The sequence below is a fragment of the Miniopterus natalensis genome, chromosome 10 (genome assembly GCF_054644295.1).
Source record: "Miniopterus natalensis isolate mMinNat1 chromosome 10, mMinNat1.hap1, whole genome shotgun sequence".
Lineage (NCBI taxonomy): Eukaryota > Metazoa > Chordata > Mammalia > Chiroptera > Miniopteridae > Miniopterus > Miniopterus natalensis.
This window is the reverse complement of record NC_142090.1, coordinates 32,417,125-32,443,622: the sequence shown is the minus strand read 5'-3', so window position 1 is coordinate 32,443,622 and position 26,498 is coordinate 32,417,125. Positions and strand designations below refer to the sequence as shown.

At 36.2% G+C, this 26,498-nt stretch overlaps 1 protein-coding gene across 1 annotated transcript in view; it reads left to right on the top strand.

Moving 5' to 3' along the window:
- Positions 1-26,498, top strand: part of HECW1 (HECT, C2 and WW domain containing E3 ubiquitin protein ligase 1) — a 578,356-nt gene that overhangs the window by 507,225 nt on the left and 44,633 nt on the right. Inside the window, exons 22-24 of the mRNA XM_016212519.2 lie at positions 9,692-9,812; positions 19,003-19,116; positions 19,928-20,080. Of these exons, the coding sequence (XP_016068005.2) occupies positions 9,692-9,812; positions 19,003-19,116; positions 19,928-20,080 (388 nt within the window). The remainder of the gene's footprint in view (positions 1-9,691; positions 9,813-19,002; positions 19,117-19,927; positions 20,081-26,498) is intronic.

Here is a 26,498-nt window from a genome sequence, read left to right as displayed (position 1 = left end):
CTCAAGAGGCAAAGTCCAAGTTTGGCTTCTGAAGCCAGTGGAAAAATTCAGAAGAGAAACAGAATTTAGCAAAATACACTAAAGGGGTGTGTCAGTATCACTCAATACTAGCATAATTTTGGCTCCTCCAACTTGTGTCATTTTGAACTGTCTCTTAGGGGTGGTTTTGTTAATTGTTTTTTTGGTTTTATTTATTGTTCAAAATATTACAGATTTCCCCTCTTTTCCCCATTGACACCTTCCACCCCAAACCCACTACCGGCCCCAGGCCTCCAATACACTACTGTCTGTGTCCATGGGTTATGCATATATGCATATAAATTATTTGGTTAATCTCTCCCCACCAACACCCACCCCCACCTTCCCTCTGAGATTTGTCAGTCTGTTTCAACTTCTATGTCACTGAATAAATTTTGTTCATCAGATTATTATGTTCTTTAGATTCCACATATAAATGAGATCATGTGATATTTGTCTTTGGCTTATTTTGTTTAGCATAATATTCTCCTGGTCCATCCATACTGTCCTAAAAGGTATGAGATCCTTGTTCTTTACAGCTGGATAATATTCCATGGTGTAAACGTCACACAGCTTTTCTATCCACTCATCTACTGATGGGCACTTGGGCTGTTTCCAGATCTTAGCTATTGTAAATTGCGCTGCTATGAACATAGGGGTGCATATATTCTTTCTGATTAGTGTTTCAGGATTCTTATGATATATTCATAGAAGTGAGATCACTGGGTCAAAAGGCAACTCCATTTTAAAGTTTTTGAGGAACCTCCATACGGTTCTCCATAGTGGTTGCACAAGTCTGCATTCCCACCAGCAATGTACTAGGATTCCCCTTTCTCCACATCCTCGCAAGCACGTGTTTGTAGATTTGTTGATGGTAACCATTCTGACAGGTGTGAGGTGATAACTTATAATCATTTTAATTCACATCTCAATGATGATTAATGATGTTGAGCATTTTTTCATATGTCTCTTGGCCATCTGTATGTCCTCTTCAGAGAACTGTCTATTCAGGTCCTTTGCCCATTTTTTAATTGAATTGTTTGTTTTCCATTTCTTGAGTTTGAGTTCTTTGCACTCTTCTAAAATTAGCCCTGTATCTAATACATCATTGGCAAATATGTTCTCTCATACGTTGGGGTTCCTTTGTATTTTGAGGCTGAGTTTTGCTGCTGTGCAGAAGATTTTTAGTTTGACATAATCCCATTTGTTTATTTTTTCTTTTGTTTCCCTTGTCCTAGATGTATCAGTGAAAATACCACTAGGTGAGATGTCTATGACTTTACTGCCTATGCTTTCTTCCAGGATTTTTATGGTTTTGCAACTTACATTTAAATTTTTTTCCATTTTGAATTTATTCTTGTGTATGGAGTAAGTTAGGGATCTAGTTTCATTTTTTTTGCATGTATCTGTCCAATTTTCCCATTACCATTTGTTGAAGAGACTGTCTTTACTCCATTGTATGCTCTTGCCTCTTTTGTCAAATATTAACTGACCATTATGGCCTGGGTCTATTTCTGGGGTCTCTGTTCTGTTCCATTGATCTATATGTCTGTTGCTGTACCAAAGCTGATTACAAAGGCTTTGTATTACAGTTTGATATCCAGTAAAGTGATTCCTCCTGCTTTGTTCTTCTTTCTAAAGATGGCTGTAGCTATTCTGGATCTTTTTTAGTTCCACATAAATTTTTGGAATATTTGTTCTAGGTCTGTGAAATACGCTGTTGGTATTTTAATAGGAATTGCATTGAACATATAGATTGCTTTGGGTACTATGGACACTTTAATGACATTAATCCTTCCAATCCATGAACATGGTATATTCTTCCACTTGTTTATATCTTCCTCTATTTCTTTTATCACTATCCTGTAGTTTTCTGAGTACAGGTTTTTTACATCCTTGGTTAAGTTTATTCCTAGGTAGCCTATTTTTTTTTAGTTGCAATGGTAAATGGTATTGTTTTTTTAGTTTCTCTTTTGAGAGTTCATTATTGGTGTATAAAAATGCCATCAATTTCCAGATGTTAATTTTGTCTTCAGCTACCTTGCTCAATGCATTTAACAAACCTAGTAATACTTTGATGGAGTCTTTAAGGTTTTCTGTGTATAATATCATGTCATCTGTGAATAATAACAGTTTTACCTCCTCTTTTTCAATTTGGAGTATGTTTTCTTCCTGTCTGATGGCTATGGAAAGGACTTCCAGTACTATGTTGAATAAGAGTGGTGAAAGTGAGCATCCCTGTCTTGTTCCAGTTTTTAAGAGAAATGGTTTTACTTTTTGCCCATTGAGTATGATGTTGGTTGTAAGTTTGTCATATATGGCTCTTATTATGTTGATGTATGATCCCTCTATTCCCACTTTGCAGAGAGTTTTTATCAGAAACGGGTGCTGAATTTTTTCAAATGTTTTTCTGTATCTATTGATATGATCATATGATTTTTGTCCTTCATTTTGTTTATGTGGTATATCACATTTATTGATTTGTGAATATTATAGGAGCTTTACATCCCTGGAAATAATCCCACTTGTTCATGGTGTATGATTTTTTAATGTATTGGGGGATCTGCTTGCTAGTATTTTGTTGAAGATTTTGGCATCTATGTTCATCAGGGATATTAGCCTGTAATTTTCTTTCTTTGTAGTATCTTTTTCTGGTTTTGTGATTAGCATGATTTTGGCCTCACAAAAAGAGCTTGGTAATTTTCTCTCCTCTTGAATTTTCTGGAATAGTTTGATGAGAATAGGTGTTAATTCTTTTTTGAATATTTGGTAAAAGTAACCTGTAAATCCCGCCTTTTGTTTGCTGGGAGTTTCTTGATTGCGGCTTCAATTTCATTAGTTGTTATTGTCCTATTCAGGTTTCTGACTCTTCCTGATTAAGCTTGGGAAATTGTGTGCTGCTAGGAATTCATCCATTTCACCCAGGTTGTCCAATTTGTTGACATATAGTTGTTCATAGTATTTTCTTACAATCCTTTGTATTTCTGCTGGGTGAGTTGTTATGTCCCCTCTTTCATTTCTAATTTTATTTATTTCAGTCCTCTTTGTTTTTTGATGAGTCTAGCTAAAGGTTCATCCATCTTGTTTATCTTTTCAAAGACTCAGCTCTTGTTTTCATTGACCTTTTTTTTTGTATTGTATTTTTAATCTCTATATCATTAACTTCTGCTTTGATCTTTATTATTTCCTTCCTTGGGGCTTTCTTGCTGCTCTCATTCTAGTTCTGTTAGTTGTTGTGTTAGACAGTTTAGTAGAGATTTTTCTTGTTTCTTGAGGTATGCCTGTATTGCAATGATCTTTCCTCTAAGGACTCTTTTTGCTGTGTCCCTTAGATTTTGAGTTGTTGTCTGTTCATTTTCTTTTTTTCCAAGAAGTGTTTGATTTCTTTCTTGATCTCACTGATAACCTATTCATTGTTTAATAACATGCTATTTAGCCTCCATGTGTTTGAATACTTTTGAGGGGTTTTTTATAGTGGTTGATTTCTAGTTTCATGGCATTGGGATCTGAGAAGATGCTTGATATGATTTCAATCTTCTTGAATTTGTAGAGACTTTCTTTGTGCCCTAACATGTAGACTATCTTTGAGAATGTTCCATTGGCACTTGAGAAGAATGTATATTCTGCTGCTTTGAGATGAAATGTTCTGTAAATGTCAATTAAATGCATTAGATCTAGTGTGTTCTTTAAGGTCTCTGTTTCCCTGTTGATTTTTTTGCCTTGATGATCTTTCCAATGCTGACAGTGGGGTGTTAAAGTCCCCCACTGTGATTGTGTTACTGTCAATATTCCCCCTTAAAATCCACCAATAATTTTTTTTATATATAGGTACTCCTATAATAGGTGCATATATATTTACAAGAGTTATATCCTCCTGTTGAATTGATCCCTTTGGAATTATGTAGTAACCATCTTGTCTCTTGTTATGGTCTTTATTTTGAAGTTTATTTTGTCATAAATAAGTATTTCCACTCAAGCTTTTTTGTTTGTTTGTTTCCATTTGCATAGAAAATTTTATTCCATCCCTCCACTTTTAACCTGTGTGAATTTTGCTCTCAGGTAGGTCTCTTGTAGACAGCATATATTTTGGTCCTCTCTTCTTAGCCATTCAGCTATCTTATGTCTTTTTTTTTTTGGAACATTTATTCCATTTACACTTAACATTACTATTGATAAATACTTATTCAATGCAATTTATCCCCTTTATACCAGTGTACCTTTCTCTCAATATTTCTTCTTAAAGCAATCCTTTTAGTTTTTCTTGCATGCTAGTTTGGTGGTACTGAACTCCATTAGCCTTCTTTTGTCTTGGAAGCTCTTTATTTCACCTTCAATTTTAAATGATAGCCTTGCTGGATAAAGCAGTCTTGGTTGCATGTTCTTGCTTTTCATTACTTTGAGAACTTCATGCCACTCCCTTCTGGCCTGAAGTGTCTCTGTTTAAAACTCTGCTGTCAGCCTTCTGGGGTTTCCTTGTAGGTCACTGCTTGTCTCTCTCTTGCATCCCTTAATATTCTCTCTTTGTCCTTGACATTTGCCATTTTAATTATAATGTGTCTGGAGTTGGTTTCTTTGGGTTCCTCTTGCTTGAAACCCACTGTGTTTCCTGAAATTGTGTGGCTTTCTCCCCCACCAGCGTAGGGAAGATTTCTGTCATTATTTCCCTCACCAACTCTCTATCCTTTGCTCACTTTTCTCCCCTTCTGCTACCCCTGTAATTCAAATGTTGTTTCCCTTCATGTTGTCCCAAAGCTCCCTTAAACTCTCCCATGCTTTTTAAGTTTTTTCTTTTTGTTGCTCTGGTTGAGTGGTTTTTTCCTACCTTTTTTTCTAAGTCACTTATTCTATCCTCTGTTTCATTGAGCCTGCTTTTAATGCCTTCCAGTGTATTCTTGATATCAGAGTATTATTCATTTCTGCTTGGTTTTTATTTCTGGTATTTAGCTCCTTTTCTGTTTTCACTAAGTTTCTCTACCTTTCTTTTAAGTGTTTTGTGCTCACTTATTTGCTTGTCCATCTTTATAACCATTACTCTGAGCTCTATTTCTGATAACTTGCTTAACTACATCTCATCGAGATCTTTTTATGGTGATTTTTTCTTTTCTTTAATTTAGGGGTTGTTTCTCTGTCTCCCCATTTTAGTGGCTTTTAGTGTTTGTATCTGTATATTAGATATATTTGCTGTCTCCCAGTCTTGTGGGAGACTTAATAGTTCATGTCTAGTGGGGCCAAGAAGTATGTTTTCCTTATACTTCTGAGCTATTTGCTCTAGGTGTGTTCTCTTTCTGGGTGATACTTTTTTGTGGGTTCTTTAGGCTCTCTTGTGGTGATTGGGTCTAGATTGTTGTTGACCCATTCATGGGAGGACTCTCCTCTCAAGTTGACAATGTGGCTGAGCTCCAGTCACATCATGTGAGCTGTTGTATAGCTGCAGGCAAGGCAAAACAAAACACAACCAAATGCCTGGGAAACAAGCAGTATCTTACAAAATATCCTGACAATCACGTGAAAACAAACCAAGAGAAAATAGAATTGGAAGAGTGAATGGAGAACACAAATGTTAAAACAAAAAAATAATAATAAATAAATAAATAAATAAATACAAAAAGGAAGAGAGAAAATGATGTTATTGCTAATAGTAAAGAAAAATTTAAAAATAATAAAATTAAAAGTAAAAAATAGAGAAGCTTTTGGGAGATAAAAGGGGCAGGGAAAAGATTCTGAAAGAAGGGTGAGTAAAAAATTAAGGGTAGAGCATAGGAAAAGGAAAATATTTTTAAAAGAAAAATAAATATAAAATTAAGAGACACACAGAAATAAACAAATAAACCAAAAGACAGGAAGACAAAGAATAAAAGGGGAAAAAAGGAAAAGAAAAGAAGAGAGAAGAAAAGAAAAGAGAAGAAAAAAGAAAAAAGAAAAGAAAAGAAGAAAAGAAAAGAAAAGAAGAAAGAAAAGAAAAGAAAAGAAAAGAAGAAAAAAGAAAAGAAAAGAAAAGAAAAGAAAAGAAAAGAAAAGAAAAGAAAAGAAAAGAAAAAAGAAATTAAGCCAAAAGAACAAGAAGAGAGAGAGAGAAAAGGCAAGGGTAAGGAAGGAGTCCAATGAGAGATATGGGGGAAACAATAGAGAAAGCAGTAAACTTATTGTTTATATTGATAATATACCAGTAATTAAGCATAGAATATCAAGAACATCTTGATAACAGAACAAAAAAAACAAAACTGTCCAGCCGGGTGTGGCTCAGCGGTTGAGAGTCGGCCTAGGATCCAGGCCATCAGGGTTCGATTCCCGGTCAGGGCACATGCCAGGGTTGTGGGCTGCAGCTGATCAATGACTCTCTCATCATTGATGTTTCTATCTCTCTCTCCCTCTCCTTTCCTCTCCCTGAAGTCAATAAAGGTATATTTAAAAAAAAGAAAAAGAAAAAAACTAAGAAAAACAAATTATTTAAAAATTAATTACAAATGTAAAAAATTATTTGCCTGCCAGCCTCCAACCCAAGGACACAGACAATGGTGTGGTGAGGGCCTTGGGAGGGGGGTGGAATGGGTCAATGGGCATAAAAAGAGACATCTGTAATATTTTGAACAATTAAAAAAGAAAGAGAGAGAAACATGAAGAAAAAAATTTTTAAAATAAAAAAAATTTCTCTTTTTTTTCTAAAAAAAACAATAAACTCAAGTGAATTTCATCTGGGCAGCTTATGATGTCTGAGGCTCACTATTTTCTATACTAATTTCCAGTCTCCTAAGAGGTACACGTGTATCAGCCAATGTCTGGAGCTGTCTAGGTTTGGCTCTGATGTCCTTAGGTAGTTAGCTGATCTGAGGCTCTATGTGGACCACCTCCACTTGTCAGTTATTTTGCTTCCCCCTTGTGGTTGTCTGGTCTTTCTCCAGAGTCTTCTGAAGAGTCTTTAGGGTGCAGGCTGGCTAGTGTAGCTCAGGATATTGCTCTCCTTATTTAGAGGTTTCACTGTTAGGCACTCACTGTGGAGAAGTTAGTCTCTGCTTCAAAGCCAACTCCTAAGTTTCTACACTATCCTCTAATTCTACTTCCCCATAAACTGGCCTGCTGCATTTTCAGATTGACTTCAGTCTGTTTCCTTTTCTGTATGGGCAGTTTAAGCAGCTTGGGCTGAGAGGGTCCAATTAAAAAAATATACTCCAGTGAGCCCTTTGACTGCCCAGCCTCCAGAAGTGGCTTTAAGCTTTTCCTTTAGCTCCCAACCAACAGTCCCTTAGAGTTTTATTCTTATATTATAGTCCTGTGAGCTGTTCTCCCTTCTCCCTCAGGACTGTGCCCTGGGGGTGATATTTGGAGCTTCAGTGAGCTGAACTATTCCCTTTCTTATTGAGACTGGTGTTCTTAGCCTGCAGGAGAGGCAGGTGTTCCCTGCCCCTCCTTTCCCAGATCTGGTTGGCTGATCTCACAGGGTGCTCATTTCAAACTCTCCACACAGCAGACACAATTCGCAGCCTCTAACCCTCAAACCTTGCAGCCCAACACTGACTTTGGGGGAGACTCCCCCTTTTAACACCCCTCTCTTCCCATACTCTATGATTTTTTTTCAGTGCTACCTCCTCGAAATATGCCCACTCAGGTATATTTCTCTTGTTTTACCAAGCTGGTTATGCAGTATTTTCATGATAAATTGGGTCTGGGCTGGGAGCTAGGGCCCTCTGCTTTTTGTCAGAATGCCATCATCTTCACAGTCCAGTTCTTCTTTAAATGTTTGGTAAAACTCCCCTGTAAAGCTGTCGGAACCAGTGCTTTTGTTTGCTGGGAGTTTTTTTGTTTTTTTATTACTGCTTCAATTTCATTAGTTGTTATTGGCCTACTCAGGTTTTCTGATTCTTCCTGATTCAGTTTTGAAAGATTGTATTTTTCTAGGAATTTGTCCATTTTTCCCAGGTTGTTCTGCTTGTTGGCATATAGTTGCTCATAGTATTTTCTTACAATCATTTGTATTTCTGTGGTGTAAGTTGTTACTTCACCTCTTTCATCTTTAATTTTTTGGAGTCTTCTCCCTTTGTTTCTTGATTATTCTGGCTAAAGGTTTATAAATCTTGTTTATCTTCTCAAAGAACCAACTCTTGGTTCCGCTGATCTTTTGTATTTTCTTTTAAGTCTCTATGTCATTTATTTCAGCTCTGAGCAGAAAATACTTACTCTGGCCTTTTCTTGTTGTTCTCTTTCTAATTCTTTAAATTGTAGTGTTAGATAGTTTATTAGAAATTTTTCTTCTTTCTTGACGTGGGCCTGTAATGCTATGAACTTCCTTCTTAGGACTGATTTTGCTGTGACTCATATCAGTGATAAAATCTTAAACCCACCTTTCCCTCACTACCTATATAATTCACTGACTTAATCTCTTCTTCAGTCTACCCACTTCTCTTCTCCACTTATATATTCCTAGTCCAATTTGGCTGTCTAAATCCACTTTAATCCTTTTCAATTTTTCTCTCTACTTCAATAGAGATATTGATGGTTTTTATAACTCAAGTCACATGTCAACCCCATGCAATGGTTTCCTATTGTGCTTAGCATTAAACAAAACTGCTTATCACAGTATAACTTATTCGACTTGATCTATCTCTTGTCAACGTCTCAAGCTTTGTTTTACATCATTCTTGTGTTTGCACCTGTGCTCCAGGTAAACTGGAGTACCATTTTTCATTCTGCCACAGTATCTTTGCATATACTGATACTAGACCTAAATTGTTCTTTTTCTCCCAACTTATCCCTTCTTCTAGTTAAATGGAAGCCTTTCCTGACTTACACTGTCTCATTCATGCTTGATTATTCTTTAGACCTTCTCCAGGGAAGACTTCCTGTACCTGGCCATAGTGTTCTGAGATCTCAGGGAACTGAATTCTTTTCATTCATCGATAGGAATCATCTCAACTTGTAATTACATTCTAATTTCTATGATTTTTTGGTGTTAGTCTTCTCTAGATTATTAATATAATATCTGAAATATAGCAATTAATAAATAGTTATTGAAGGGGCAAACAATTATTCTAGCCATTATAAAACTTGGAGAAGAATGTTACTTTTTCTATTCAATTTTTTCATTGAAAGGTGTACAAAGATAAAGCATTTACAAAGCACTCTAGGTGAAAGAAAAACTCTCCTCTATATATAATCAAGGAATTATTATTAATTTTGCTTAACAAGAACAAGGTAATATAAAATAAACTCTTAAATACTTTGATCCTTAGTGGACAAGTATGTTTATTTTAGCATCAATATCAATATACTTAGAGAAATACAACATACATATATATTACAGTTGCCTAATTAGAGTTATAATCACTTCTTGTAATACAGTGACTTACAAGAAAAGTTTAGTCTAGTTTAGTTTATGTTGTTTTAGATTATTTAAGTGCAACTGAGCCAAGAAGTATGCTCAAAATATTTTTTAAGAGAAATATGACTTGAAGTGTAGTGGAAAAAAATATTTATGGTCATCAGAATTGTTTTCTTTATTATATTATTTCTATTTATTATAAAAATAACTGAAGGAGTCATTGAAATTAAAGGAAACTTCTTGGAGAAAAAATATGAAGACACAGGAATGTGCTTCTGGTCAGTCCTTCATCTACCATGGTTCTGTGTATTTGTTCTTTGATAAACTGTTGACCTTCAGCTCATGTACTTCTCTCTGCAGGTTTACAGAGGGCCAGTGCAAGAGCCCCTTCACCCTACCGGAGAGACTTTGAGGCCAAGCTCCGTAATTTCTACCGAAAACTGGAAGCCAAAGGATTTGGTCAGGGTCCAGGGAAAATTAAGTGAGTGCTCCAGTACTTGGCACTGAACTCAGATGATTGCTTTTTAAATCTTTTTCTCCTCTATACCTTTGTAATATTATTTTGGAGATTGGATACCATGGTGTGGTAACAGGTATGCTCATAGTAAAGAGGAAGAAAAAAAGTTATGAAGTTGAGAAGAAAAAAGAAAAACGTTAAGAAATTGAAGAGGAGGCAGAAAGGGAAGGAAAGAGAATGGTCTGAAAGAAAACACATGAGATTTCATAGAAAGTCAATGAGGTTCCAAGAAGATGGCTTTGCTATGAAAAGAAGCAGAACACTCATGCTTCCAGCCTCAGACTCAATTTATTACTGCATAACCAGCTTGGAAAAAAACAGAGAAGTAAACCAGAGTGGACATTTTTTGAGTAGGGAGCACTGAAGAAACATCATAGAGTCTGGTAAGAGGGGAGAGTTTATAAAGGAGGAGTCCCCCCTGAAGCCTGTGCTGGGCCCTGAGGCCCTAAGGCTGGAGGCTGCAAAGCTCCCTCCCCTTGGGAATGTGGACTGGCATCCAAAAGCTAGGATCTCAAACCCAGAGCAGAGGATATGGGAAGGAGAACCTGTGTAGGGCAGGCAGAGGGAGCCAGGGGAACAGTGTGCTTGTGAAAAGGGGACCGTGCCTTCCCAGTAAAACAAAGCTTGTAATGGTGAACCCATAGTCATCTTTCACACTAAGTGCCAACCATAAGAAAAGCTGTCCCACAGTGTGTGGCTCCTGAATAGAAAGGGGCACAGGAAAGCACTGAGCAGCTACATATAAGAACCCTCTGCCTTCCTGTAAGGCATTGTGTAGAACCCCAGAAAGCATTTGATCTGTGTGGCATGGGGAAGGGGAAGACAACACTCCTGCTGCCAGAGAAGGACCAGAGCCACCAGAAGGATGAATCAGGACTCAAGCCAACAGAGCTTCCAGTGGGGAAGGTTGAGGCTCCAGCCACTAACGCTGCCAGTGTGGAGAACCTGAAATTTTTGACACATTCTGAGGGGAGCTGTGACAGTGCCAAAAAAGCTGCCTCAGCTTTACTGAGACCAGCTATGCAGGGGACCTGCATGGGGTTGACTCTGTGACACACCCTGCTTGGTACCAAGGTGTGGGGGCAATAGGACTTGGCAGGGCAGATTCTCTCTTTGTGTGTTGTTTTGTGTGTTTTTGAGTTTTTGATTGCTGAACAGGTATCCACCTTCTTGGCTTCCATTGGGGAGACAGGCCAGCGAAAGCTGGGGTTTGTGATTGCTGTGTAGGGAGTTTGAAATGAGCACCCTGTGAGATCAGCCAACCAGATCTGAAAATGGAGGGATGGAGCACACCTACCTCTCCTGCAGGCTAGGAACACCACTCCCACTGAAATCAAGCCCACTGAGCCCAGGCTACTAAAACTTCCCATATAGAAAAAGCAACAGACTGAAGTCATTCTGAAACTGCAGCAGGCCAGTTTATGGGGAAGTAGAATTAGAAGATAGTATAGAGACGTAGGAGTTGGCTTTGAAGCAGACACTAACTTCCACACAGTGAGTTCCTGACAATATCCTGAGCTACACTAGCCAGCCTGCACCCTAAAGGTTCTTCAGAAGACACTGGAGTAAGACCAGGCAACCACAAGGGGGAGGCAAAATAGCTGACAAGTGGAGATAGTCCACATAGAGGCTCATATCAGCCAACTGAGGACACCAGAGCCAAACCAAGACAGCTCCTGACATTAGCTAATACACAAGTACCACCCAGGAGAACTGAAATGAAGATACAAAGAGTGAGCCTCAGACAACATAAGCTGCCCAAAAGAAACTCACCTGATTGACTTTTTTTTTTTTAGAAAAAAGAAAAAAATTATTTTAATTTTTTTATTATTTTTAATTTTTAAATTAATTTCTTAAAATTCTTGTTTAGCTTTGGTTGGTTTGTTGTTTTTTCTTTTACTTTGTTTTGTTTTTTGTTCTATTATCAATATTTTATTAATATTCTCTGCTTAATTGCTGGGACATTATCATTATAATCAATAAGTTTACTGCTTTTCTCCATTTTTTTCCCTATACCTCTTATTGAACACCTTCCCTGCCCTTGCTTTATCTCTCTCCCTCTCTCTCTCTTCTTGTTCCATTGGCATAACATGTTACTTTCTTTTTTGTATTTTTTCTTTTATTCTCCGTCTTCCTGTCTTTTGGTTTGTTTGTTTTGTTTCTGTTTGTCTCTGTATTGTATTTTTATTTTTTATTTTTCAAGTATTTTTCTATTCTTATGCTCTACCCTTAATTTTTTATTTGCCTTTCTTTCAGAATCCTTTCCCTTCCCCTTTTATCTCCCAGAAGCTTCTCTATTTTTTACTTTTCATTTTATTTTATAATTTTTTTAAATTTTTCATTACTATAAGCAATAATATTCTTTTCTCTTTCTTTCTCTCTCCCTCTATTTATTGTCTCTATCTTTCTTTAGCACTTCTGTTCTTCACTCTCCCAATTCTACTTTCACTTGGGATATTTCTATTGTGATTGTCAGGATATTCAGTAAAATACTGCTTGTTTTCTGGCAGTTTGGTTGTGTATTGTCTTGGCTTTCCAACACCTGTACAACAGCTCACATGATGTGGTTGGGACTGAGACACACAGTTATTCAAACTCAGAGGAGAGTCTTTTCAAGAACAGGTCAACAACAATCAAGACACAATCACAACAAGAGAGCCCAAAGAACCCACAAAAGAGACACCCAAAAAAAGAGACACAACCCAGATCAAATAGCTGAGAATTATATGGAAAACACACCTCTGGGCTCCAATGGACTCACACTACAAAATTCCACCCCTCAAAACTAGGAGACAGCAAATATGTCTAATATACAGAGAGACAGTAAGAGCCACCAAAATGGGAAGAGACAAAGAAACAACCCATAAACTAAAGAAAATGGAAAATCACAATAAAAAGCCCTTGATGAGATAAAGTTAAGCAAGTTATCAAAAATAGAGTTCAGAGTAATAGTTATAAAGATGCTCAAGGAAATTAATAAGAACAACAAGACACTTAATGGAAAGGTCCAGGAACTTAGTGAAAACATGAAAAGATAGCTAAATATCATAAATAAAAACCAAGGAGAAATGAATAAAACTCTCTCTGATATCAAGAATACACTGGAAGGAATTAAAAGCAGGCTCAATGAAGTAAAAGATAGAATAAGTGACTTAGAAGATAAAGTAGAAAAAAAAAAACACTATCAGTGCAGCAAAAAGAAAAAGCACTTAAAAAGCATGAGGACAGTCAAAGGGAACTTTGGCACAACATAAAAGGAAACAACATTCACATAATATGGGGTAGCAAGAGAAAAAGTGATACAGAACTTGGTGGAGGAAATAAAGACAGAAAACTTCCCTACACTGGAGAGGGAGAAAGCCACACAAGCTCAGGAAGCACAGAGGGTTCGAAACAAGAGGGACTCACAGAGACCCACTGCAAGACACATATCAAGAACAAAGAGAGAATATTATGGGCTGAAAGAGAGAGACAAGCAGTGACCTACAAGGAACCCCCATAAGGCTGGCAGCAGATTTCTTAACAGAAACACTTCAGGCCAAAGGAAGTGGCATGAAGTTCTCAAAATAATGAAAAGCATGAACATGCAACCAAGAACTCTATCCAGAATGGTTATCATTTAAAACTGAAGGTGAAATAAAGAATTTCCCAGACAAAAGAAAGCTAAAGGTGTTCAGTATCATCGCACCAGCATTGCAAGAAACGCTAAAAGGACTGCTCTAAGAAAAAGAAAAATTTTGAGAAAAAGGTACATCAACATAAAGTGGAAAATGTCATGAAATAAGTATATATCAATAGTAACCTTAAATATAAATGGAATAAATGATCCAATCAAAAGACATAGGGTAGCTGAATGGATAAGAAAACAGAACCTAAATATATGCTGTCTACAAGAGACCCACCCGAGAGCAAAAGATTCACACAGGTTAAAAGTGATGGGATAAAGTAAAATACTCCATGCAAATGGAAACAAACAAACAACAAAAAAGCTGGAATAGAAATATTTATTTCTGATGAAATAAACTTTAAAATAAAGACCATAACAAAAAACAAAATGGTCACTACATAATTCTAAAGGGATAAATCTAACAAGAGGATATAACCCTTATCAATATATATGCATCTAATATAGGAGCACTTAAATATATAAAAATTTCTTGGTGGACTTTAAGGAGGAGATTGATGGCAACACAATCATAGTGTGAGGAACTTTAGCACCTCACTGCCAGCATTGCACAAATCATCAAGACAAAAATCAACAGGGAAACAAAGACCTTAAATGATTCACTAGACCTAATGGATTTAATTGACATTTACAGAATAGTTCATCCCAAAGATGCACAATACACATTATTCTCAAGTGCACATGGAATATTCTCAAAAATAAACCATGTGATAGGGCACAAGGCAAGTCTCTACAAGTTGATAAAATTTGAAATCATATCAAGCATCTTTTCAGATCCCAATGTCATGAAACTAGAAATTAACCACTATAAAAAAAACTCAAAAATATTCAAACATATGAAGGCTAAATAGCATGTTATTGAACAGTGAATAGGTTACCAATGAGCTCAAGGAAGAAATCAAACTCTTACTGGGAAAAAAAGAAAATGAACAGACAACAACTCAAAATCTATGGAACACAGCAAAAGCAGTCCTGAGAGGAAAGTTCCTAACATTACAAGCATACCTCAAGAAACAAGAAAAAGTTCTACTAAACAATCTAACACAACAACTAAAAAGAGTAGAACAAGCCCAGTCGGGCGTGGCTCAGCGATTGAGCATCGACCTAGGATCCAGGCGATCGGGGTTCAATTCCGGGTCAGGGCACATACCTGGGTTGTGGGCTGCAGCCAATCAATGACTCTCTCATCATTGATGTTTATATCTCTCTTTCTCTCCCTCTCCCTTCCTCTCTCTGAAATCAATAAAGATATATTTTAAAAATAAATAAATAAATAAATAAATAAATAAATAAATAAATAAATAAATAAAATTATTTTTAAAAAAGTAGAACAAGAACAGCAATAAAAGCCCTGAAGAAATAGAAGGAAAGAAATAATAAAGATCAGGGAAAAAATTAATATCACAGAGACTAAAAAATATACAAAAATTCAATGAAACCAAGAGCTGGTTCTTTGAAAAGATAAATAAGATTGATGAACATTTATCCAGATTCACTTGAGAAACAAAGAGAGAAGACCCAAATAAATAAAATCAGAAATGAAAAAGGCGATATAACAACTGACCCAGCAGAAATACAAAGGATTGTAAGAAAATACTATGAGCAACTATTTGCCAACAAACTGGACAACATGGGTGAAATGATCAAATTCCAAGAAGCATACAGTCTTCCCAAAATTAATCAAGGGGAGAAAGAAAACCTGAATAGGCCAATAACAACCAATGAAATTGAAGCAGTAATCAAAAAACTCCCAGCAAACAAAAGTCCTTAACCAGATGGACTTACAGGTGAGTTTTTCCAAAGAGTCAAAGAAAAATTAGCACTTAATCTTCTCAAACTATTCCAGAAAATTCAAGAGGAGGGAAACCTTCCAAACTTTTTTGATGAGGAAAGCATCCTTCAAATCTCAAAACCAGATAAAGACACTACAAAGAAAGAAAATTACTGGCCAGTATTCCTGATGAATATAGATGCTAAAATCCTCACTAAAATACTAGCAAGTCAGATCCAGCAATACATTAAAAAGATCATAAACCATGACCAATTGGGATTTATTGAAGGGCTGCAAGGCTGGTATAATATCTGCAAATCAATAAATGTGATATGTCACATAAACAAAGTGAAGTACAAAAATCATAAGATCATACCAATAGATGCAGAAAAGCATTTGAAAAAGTGAGTTCCCATTTTTGATAAAAAGCCTCAACAAAGTGAGAATAACAGGAACACACCTCAATATAATGAAGGACATATATGACAAACCTACAGCCAACATCATACTCTATGGGCAAAAACTAAAACCATTTCCTTTAAAAACAAGAACAAGACAGGGATGTCCACTTTCACCACTCTAATTCAACATAGTATTTGAAGTCCTTACAACAGCCATCAGACAGGAAGAAAACATAAAAGGTATCCAAATTGTAAAGGAGGAAGTAAAACTGTCATTATTTGCAAATGACATGACATTCTACATAGAAAACCCTGAAGACTCCACCAAGTACTATTAGATTTGATAAATGAATTTCACAAGGTAGCTGGATACAAAAAAACATCCGGAAATCGGTAGCATTTTTATAGAAAAACAATGAACTCTCAGAAAGAGAAACTACAAAAACAATACCATTTACCATTGTAACTGAAAAAATAAGATACCTGGAAATAAACTTAACCAAAGATGTAAAAGACCTGTACTTGGAAATCTACAGGACACTGAAAAAAGAAATAGAAGAAGATATAAACAAGTGGAAGAATATATCATGTTCATGGATTGGAAGAATTAATATCATTGAAATGTCCATACTACCCTAAACAATTTATAAATTCAATGCAATTTTTATTAAAATGCCAACAGCATATTTCACAGATCTAGGACAAACATTTCAAAAATTTACATGGAACCAAAAAAGACCCCGAAGAGCTGCAGCCATCTTGAGAAAAAAGAACAGAGTGGGAGAGATCACTTTGCCAGACATCAAACTATACTACAAAACCATTGTAATCAAAACCACCTGGTATTGGTACAACAACAGGCTTATAGATCAATGGAACAGAAGAGATACCCCAGAAATACACCCACGCCATTCTGGTCAGTTAATATCTGACAAGTGACAAAGGAGGCAAGAGCATACAATGGAGTAAAGACAGTCTCTTCAATTAGTGGTGCTGGGAAAATTGGATACATGTAAAAAATGAAACTAGACCACCAATTTTCACCATACACAAAAATAAACTCAAAATGGATAAAAGAGTTAAATGTAAGTCATGAAACCATAAAAATCCTGGAAGAAAACATAGGCAGTAAAGTCACAGACATTCCAAGTAGTGGAATTTTCACTGATATATCTCCTAGGACAAGAGAAACAAAAGAAAAAATAAACATATGAGACTACATCAAACTAAAAAGCTTCTGCACAGCAAAAGAAAAAAACCTCAAAACACAAAGGAACCCCACAGTCTGGGAAAACATATTTGCCAAGGATGTATCTGATAATTTCCAAAGTGTACAAAGAACTCATACTACTCAGCAAGAGGAAGACAAACAACCTAATTAAGAAATGGGCAAAAGACCTGAATAGACACTTCTCCACAGAGGACATACAGATGGCCAAGAGACATATGAGAAAATGCTCAACATCGCTAAAACCACAATGAGGTATCACTGCACACCTGTAAAAACGGCTACCATCAACAAATCAACAAACGACTTGTGCTGGCAAGGATGTGGAGAAATGGGAATCCTAGTATGCACATATGCACAACCTTAGGACAACAACAATGGTAGAAAGAGGGACTGGGGAGAGGGATGAAACGGGGTGGAATGGGGCATTGGGGAGAAAAAGGGACATCTGTAATATTTTAAACAAAAATAAAATTTTTAAAAAGAAAGTAAAATAAATAATTAAAATAAAATAAAATCTTTGCAAATTAAAAAAAAAAAAATCTGCACAGCAACAGAAATCAGCCTCAAAATACAAAGGAACCCTAACGTATGGGAGAACATATTTTCCAAGGATATATCTGATTAGGGGTTAATTTCCAAAGTCTACTAAGAAGTCATACAATTCAGCAAGAGGAAGACAAACAGTCCAATTAAAAAATGGGAAAGACTTGAATAGACACTTCTCCAAAGAGGACATACAGATGGCCAAGAGACATGAAAAAATGCTCAACATCACTAATCATCATCGAGATGTGAATTAAAATGATTATAAGTTATCACCTCACACCTGTCAGAATGGTTACCATCAACAAATCAACAAACAACAAGTGCTTGGGAGGATGTGGAGAAATGGAAACCTTAGTACACTGCTGGTGGGAATGCAGACTGATGCAGCCACTATGGAAAACAGTGTGGAGGTTTCTCAAAAAATTAAAACTGAAACTGCCTTTTGACCTAGTGATCCCACTTGTAGGAATATATCCTAAGAATCCTGAACACTAATCAGAAAGAATATATGCACCCCTATGTTCATAACAACTCAATTTATAATAGTTAAAGATCTGGAAACAGCCCAAGTGCCCATCAGTAAATGAGTGGATAGAAAAGCTGTGGGACATTTACACCATGGAATACTATGCAGCCGTAAAGAAGAAGGATCTTGTACCCTCTGGGACAGTATGGATGGACCTGGAGAATATTATGCTAAGCAAAATAAGCCTGGTGGAGAAAGACAACATATGATCTCCCTTATATGTGGAATCTAAAGAACTTAATAAACTGATGAACAGAATAGATTCACTGACATGGAAGCATGGATCAGACAGATGAATCTCCAAGGGAAAGGGGGAGTAGGGGAGGGGAGATAAACGAAAGAATTTATGTGCATATATACATAACCCAAGGACACATACAATGGTGTGGTGAGGGACTGAAGATAGGAGTGAGGTGGGGTGGAATTGGTCAATGAGGAGGAAAATGGTCATCTGTAACATTTTGAATAAAAAGTAATAAATAAATAAATAAATAAAAATAAATAAATAAATAAATAAATAAATAATAAATTCAATGATAGACCTTTTCATGAAACAACAAATCTAGATCTAAATAACAAAAACTTTTTTTGGGGGGGGACATATTTAATTCATTAGTCTAATTCATGGACTCATTGTAACTTTTTGATAAGAGTCTAAAAAGTTTTGGTTTTTTTCTCCTTCTGGGTTTATTATTTTTTCCTGAAAAGCCAAACTCAAACTCAGGAATTCAAATGAAGAGATTCTTTTTGCAATTGATTAAAAAAATCCAAAAAGCAGTCCAATAGGATGGAATGTATCTAATTATAAAAGCATACACATTGTCCTTGTGCTGTCAATGTTTTTAAAAAGGCCGTTGCTTAACTAATGCAATCTGAACATTCATGGAGAGTCTAGGAAGTAAGATCTGTGCACTCATGACTCACCTAGAACATTCTCCAACAGCAGAGCTTCAAGCCACTGCTCAACACCCATGTGATTTCTATTTCTTCCTAGGCTCATCATTCGTCGGGACCACTTGTTGGAAGGAACTTTCAATCAGGTTATGGCCTATTCCCGGAAGGAGCTCCAGCGAAACAAGCTCTACATCACCTTTGTTGGAGAAGAAGGGTGAGGCACCAGTAATTTTATGCAAACATCTCAGTGTGGTGGACCAAATCCCTTTGATCTTGGGTGATTTTTCTCAAAAAGAAGCAGAGTAGCTCTAAGCCTTTGCCCCAAGGTGATTTTAATTGTGTCTTTTTGGGAGCTCTTTCTCCAGGTATTACCAAGCTTTAGATTTCATGTTCTTTAAAAGCCTAAGATTATTGCCAAGTCCTAGGGTCTAAGGTACATGTTCAAAGTATAAACCAAAAATACTGCTCTAAACTACTGGATCTTTACTTTTTCAGGTGCTGTACACTTCTGAGTATCTGATCAAAAAACTCTTCCTCCTAAAGTGTGCATATACAACTGCATACCAAATTTGTTTTATAATTTGAGTGATTTCATGGAAAATCATCTCAACCATAGAAGGGCATATCAGAATGAACTTGGAAAGCTTTTTAATTCACACATATGCACATATGCTCACATACACACACTGTCACAGGAAATTCTCTTGTGCTTTTTCAACTAAGTCCTTGTTTTTAATGGGACAGCTTTGTGTTTTATCCAACAGGTATTATATGATAAAAAAAATTAAGGAACATTGCCATAAGTGTTCACTCATGGAAATCTGAATAAAAACTTCCCCAAGCCAATAACCACTCCTCATTTTCTATAGCAAATTAATACTTCCATTGGGATCCACTCTAAAGAGCCAAGGTTGCTCTTGACATTCCCCAGTACTGACTCTGAAAGAGCACAATAGCACCCAGATAGTGGTAGGTCCCCTACCTCCTGTTCATAATAGATTCCCAGACCTCTGTTTCCTTTGCAGCCTGGATTACAGTGGTCCTTCGAGAGAGTTCTTCTTCCTTTTGTCTCAGGAGCTCTTTAACCCTTACTATGGACTCTTTGAATATTCTGCAAATGATACTTACACCGTGCAAATCAGTCCCATGTCTGCATTTGTGGAAAACCATCTAGAATGGTAAGATCTAGAATTTTTGCTTTCTTATGTTTGAAAGTTCTAGTGTTCTTTTAGTCTGAGAGCAATAGCATTTCTCAAGGGCCATTGTGTTTAGACCAGTGGGCCATATAGAATGAGGGGTGATGAGAGTGAATAACAAAGCATTAGAAAGAAGACTCTCTATTAGTCTTCACCCAGAAAACAAAATAAATTACTAAAGAAACTGCAAATTTATTGTCAATTGTAAACTGATGTAAGAAACAGTAATTGCCATCTGAGGTGACACTAAGGTGAGTATAGATAGGTCCTGAATGTTGATAATTCTACTAAAATTATGAGTCCCCAGTAGAGGCTCCTTGGAGATATACATGGGTCTGAAATTCTTTGACACTTATACAGTTTTGGACCAATGGCTTTAGCACTGTGGACATCAGCTTCTGTATCTTATTGTATTGTTAAATAAAGCTGTTGGGTCACATGATCTCTAAGTATCTTTCTGACTCAAAAATCCAGTTATCTCTTTGGTTTTCTCCTGTTGAGTCATGTATTACCACTTACTGATATGTGTAAGAAGGTAAGTATTAGTCAATTCCATACTGTTCTGTAGGTGAGATACTTCAGGTATTAGAAGCCTCCAAAAATATGAATGGGAAATATAGTATGCATGCATTTTTTTGCTGTGTCACCACAACACCTGATTTAAAAATTACTCCTGCTCTCACTGCAGGAGTTCCTGCCATCAATAAGGAAATGTGTCCTGGAAATTGCTAATATGGTTGTTAAAACATTCTTCATTTATGATGTTTTGCAATCTCTGCTACTGATGAAAGTTTCTGAGGCAATACCTGGGCCTACTGGACTTACAGGCCAAATACTTGTATTTTTGTTTTATAGCATCAGATAACCCTCCTCTACTAAGACATGTTGCTGTTGTCATGCCAGCTCTCTTCAAATAGCCTCAGCTCTGTAGTTCTTGAGCTGAGGCAGGAGTGAGTCTACATCAAGCATTTGACACAAGTATAAAACAAAAGTTGTCCTTTTCCTCTATAGTTTCTTTTTCTGTCACTATCAAAAAAATGGTGAAGAAACCTATGAGACAGAAACACAAAGTCAGGCAGATAGAGCAAGCAAGACCTTTCCAGGGGGACTTATGACCCTGAGAATTGAATGCCAGCTCTTACTTAGGTTACATTGGGATAGGGTTAGAAAGTGCTATAACCCATGATATAAGAATACATATGTACACAGATTATGCTTAATATAACCCCTCAATTACCTCATAATTTGTGAGCATGAAATTTAAGATGGCATCATAGAGACCATACATTGGAATCTGCAACCAAAAAAGAAATATTTTCTTCCAGCCTGCATGGCTCAGTGGTTGAGCATTGACCTATGAACCAAGGGGTCACAGTTCAATTCCTGGTCAGGGCATATGTCCAGGTTTTGGGTTTGATCCCCAATAAGGGGTATGCAGAAGGCAACCAATCAATGACTCTCTCATCATTGATGTTTCTATCTCTCTCTCCCTCTCCTTTCCTCTCTCTGAAATCAATAGAAAAAAAAAGGAAGTATTTTTTCATCAAATATACCATATAAGATTAAGCTAGATGTTGTGGGGATGCCTTTATTAATTTAGCAATTATAAATTAAGCATATACTATATGCTGGGAGGATACAAAGATGATATAAGATCTTTTCTTTGAAAGAGGTGTAGTAGGAAGAATACATCAGTGAACCAACAATTACAATACAAAATCATAAGTGCCAGGTTTTACAAACATAATACTTGTGTGTGTGTGTGTGTGTGTGTGTGTGTGTGTGCGCACATGCACATGCACAGACACAACTGAGATACATAATAGAGAATTGTTTTAAATCACAAGGAAAAATGTCTTACTCGGCCCAATGGAGAGTATAGGAAAATGGGGAATAAAGCCAGTAGATCTTATAAAAAGAGAGGATGATTGTACCAGGTCTTAAGGGACAACAGTTGTATAGGAGGCTTAGCAGAGAAGGGAAGCTAAGACATGTAACAGAGCCAAAATTGGAAATAATAATTTAAAGGCATGAGAGGAAATGGAGCCTTCAGCAAGCAGTGTAGCTGAATTAGAGTGGAGAATGCCCATTGAGGTTGTTATAGAAAGTGAGGCTAGAGACAAGATAGGCAGGTGGTCATATCTTCTGTGGAGCATGCTATAATTGAAGTTGTGTTTTCAAAAAAGTAAATCTTTGCTTCCATGTCATTGAATCTATTCTGTTTATCAGTTTATTAAGTTCTTTAGATTCCATGTATAAGCGAGATCATGTGATGTTTGTCTTTCTCTGGCTGGCTTATTTCACTTAGCATAATTTTCTCCAGGTCCATCCATACTGTCCCAAAGGGCACGAGATTCTTCTTCTTTACAGCTGCGTAGTATTCCATGGTGTATATGTCCCACAGTTTTTTTATCCACTCATGTACTGATGGGCACTTGGGCAGTTGGGTGGAGGGGGAGAGAGTAACCAAAGAATTTACATGCATATATGCACAACCCAAGGACACAGACAATGGTGGAGGGAGGGACTGGGGAAGGAGATGGGACGGGGTGGAATGGGTCACTGGGGAGAAAAAGGGACATTTGTAATACTTTAAACAAAAATAAAATTTAAAAATTAAAAAGAAAAGAAAAGCAAATCTTTCCATATTGTGAAGAAAATTTTGAGAAGGTGGAGCTAGAAAGAGCCAGACCAGTTCTGAAGTGGTTGCTAAGTCAGGGGGAGAAATAGAGGTTCAAAGCTAAGGCAGAGGCAGTATACAAGAAAGGAAGGAAAATCTCAGAGGGAGAAGAGATTAAACTAGTTGGTTCATTGATTAAGGTGAGAGGAGGAGAGAAATATACAATGAGTGCAAGGTTTCTGGGCACACAATTGGGCCAATTGATGCTATTAACTGTGACTGGAGTTAGGCTGAGTAGATGATATTTAGAGAAGATGAGGAATTCACTCTGTGACAGGCAAAGCTTACAATTTCTGTTATAAATGCAGCTTGATATAGTAATATTTAACTGGAACTATGGCCCTGATTAACAAGACAAAAACTATACTAGATATTGAGACTTGAGAGACACCAATACAGGCAAACGACTTGTGCTGGCAGGGATGTGGAGAAAGGGGAACCCTAGTAAACTGCTGGTGAGAATGCAGACTGGTGCAGCCACTATGGAAAACAGTATGGAGGTTCCTCAAAAAAATTAAAAATAGAGCTGCTTTTTGACCCAGTGATCCCACTTCTAGGAATGTATCCTAAGAATCCTGAAACACTAATCAGAAAGAATATATGTACCCCTATGTTCATAGCAACTCAATTTACAATAGCTAAGACCTGGAAACAGTCCAAGTGCCCATCAGTAGATGAATGGATAAAAAAGCTGTGGGACATTTACACCATGGAATGCTATGCAGCTGTAAAGAAGGGTCTTGTACCCTTTGGGACAGTATGGATGGATCTGGAGAAAATTATGCTAAGTGAAATAAGCCAGGCAGAATCACTTTAAATGTAAATGAATTAGATACTCTAATAAAAAGACAGCCCACCTGAACGTATAAGAAAACAATACCCATATATTGCTGTCTATAAAAGACCCACTTCAGAATGCATGATACAAGCAGACTAAAGGTAAAGGGATGACAAAAAATTTTTTCATGCTAATGGAAGTGGAAAAAGGTGAGGACAATAATAATTATATCAAAGGAAACATAATTTAGAATAAAGGCTATAGAAAGAGAAAAAGAAGGACACTACATAATGATAAATGGAGTAATTCAACAAGAAGATATAACCCTTATAAACATATATGCACCCACATAGGAGCACCTAAATATATAAAGCAAATTTTGTAGGACATGAAGGGAGGGATTGACAACAATACAGTCATATTTGGGGATTTTAATACCCCATTGGCATCAATGTATAGATCTTTTAAACAGAAAATCAACAAGGAAAGAGCAATCTTAAATGACACACTGGAATATATGGATTTAAATTATATCTTCAGAACATTCCACCCCAAAGCAGCAGAATATACATTCTTTTCAATATATATGGAACATTTTCTAGGAAACACCACATGTTAGGACACAAAACAAGCCTTAATACATTTGAGAAGACTGAAATCATATCAAGCATCTTCTCTGACCATGATGGTATGAAATGAGAAATTAATCACACACACACCAAAAAAAAAACACAAACACGGAAAAAAACGCAAAGACATGGAGATTAAATGACATGTTACCAAACAATGAATGGGTTAAAAAATTAGATCAATGAATAAGTAAAGAGATACCTTCAATCAAATGAAATGAAAACACAACAACCCAAAAGCTATAGAAAACAGTGAAAGCAGTCCTAACAGGACAATTTATAACACTACAGGCCTCTCTCAATAAACAAGAAAAATCTCATATAAACAATCTAACTTTACACATAAAGAAATTAGAAATAGTACAACAAACACAGTCCAAAGGGAGTAAAAGAAAGGAAAGAATAAAGATTAGAGCAAAAGTAAATTAAATACAATCTTTAAAAGAAAGACAGAGGATAAATGAAACAAAAAGCTGGTTTTTTAAAAAGATAAATAAAATTGACAAACCTGCTTTGGCCAGCATGGTTCAGTGGTTAGAACACCAGCCTGCCCAACAAGGGTCATGGGTTCGATTCCCAGTCAAAGGCATTTACCTGAGTTGCAGGTTCAATCCCTGCCCCTAATCGAAGTGCCTGTGGGAGGCAACCAGTGGATGTATCTCTGTCACATCAATGTTTCTATCTCACCCCATCCCCTTTTCTCTACCCATTTTCACTCCTTTCCACACTTTCTAAAATCAGTGAAAAAAATATTCCCACTCCTCTGATGAGGATTAAACAAATAAATAAATATTGACAAACCTTAAACCAGACTCGTCAAGCATAAATGAGAAAGGACTATAACAAATTAAATCAGAAATGAAAAAAAAAACAAAAACCAAGTAACAACTGCAATGACAGAACTATAGAGAATGTCAGAAAATAATACAAACAACTGTATGCCAAAAATTTAGACAATCTGGATGTAATGGGTAAATTCTGAGAAACATACCATCTTCCATAACTAAATTAGTAAGAATCAGAAAAATCTGAATAGACCAATTAAAACTAATAGAATTGGAACAGTAATAAAAACACTTTTAAAAATATTTGACTTGGGGTGGTGAACACACAGTACAATATACAGATGATGTATTATAGAATTGTACACCTGAAACTTTATAATTTTATTAACCAATGTCACCCCAATAAATTTAATAAAAAGAAAGAAAGTTCCCAACAAACAATGCCTCGGACTGTAATGTCACAGGTAAATTTTACCAAACATTCAAAGAACATCTAACACCTATCCATCTCAAACTACTCCAAAAATTTCAAGAGTAGAAAAGACCCATTTTATGAGACCAGCATTATCCTAATAGTGAAACCAGATAAAGACAGCACAAAGAAAGAACATCATAAGCCAATATCCCTGATGAACATAGATGCTAAAATTCTCAACAAAATATTAGCAAAATGGATCCAGCAATACACTAAAAAGATTACACACCATGACAAAGTGTGATTTATTCTGAGGATGCCAGGCTGGTACAATATTCACAAATCAAAGAATATGATATACCACATAAACAACTAGAAAGAAACAAATTACATGATCATATATAAAGATGCAGAAAAAACATTTGAGAAAATCCAGCACTCATTTATGATAAACACTCTCAGCACAGTGGGAATAGAGAAAACATACCTCAATGTAATAAAGGCCATATATGACAGACCCACAGCCAACGTCATATTCAATGGGCAACAATTAAAAGCATTTCCCTTGATATCAGCAAAGTGACAGAGAGTCCACCTACAGCACTCTTATTGAACATAGCCAGAGCAATCAGAAAATAAGGAAAAATAAATGACACCTAAATTGAAGTAGGAGAAGTAAAACCTCCCTTATTTGCAGATGACAAGATACTGTATACAGAGCACCCTAAAGATTCCCCCAAAAAACTACTAGATTTAATAAATGAATTCAGCAAAGATGCAAGATATAAAATTAACATCCAGTATTGATGACATTTTTATGTACCAATAATGAACTCTCAGAAAGAGAAACTAAAAATAATCAAAACAGTACCTTTTACCATTGCAACAACAAGAAATTCTATGAATAAACTTAACAAGGAGGTAATAAACCTGTATTTGTAAAATTAGAAGACACTGAAAAAAAGAAATACAGGAAGATACAAACAAGTGGAAGCAAATACATTGTTCATGGATTAGAAGAGTAAACATCATTAAAATGTCCATATTCCTCAAAGCAATCTATAGATTCAATGCAATACCTATTAAAATACCATCAGCATATTTCACAGATCT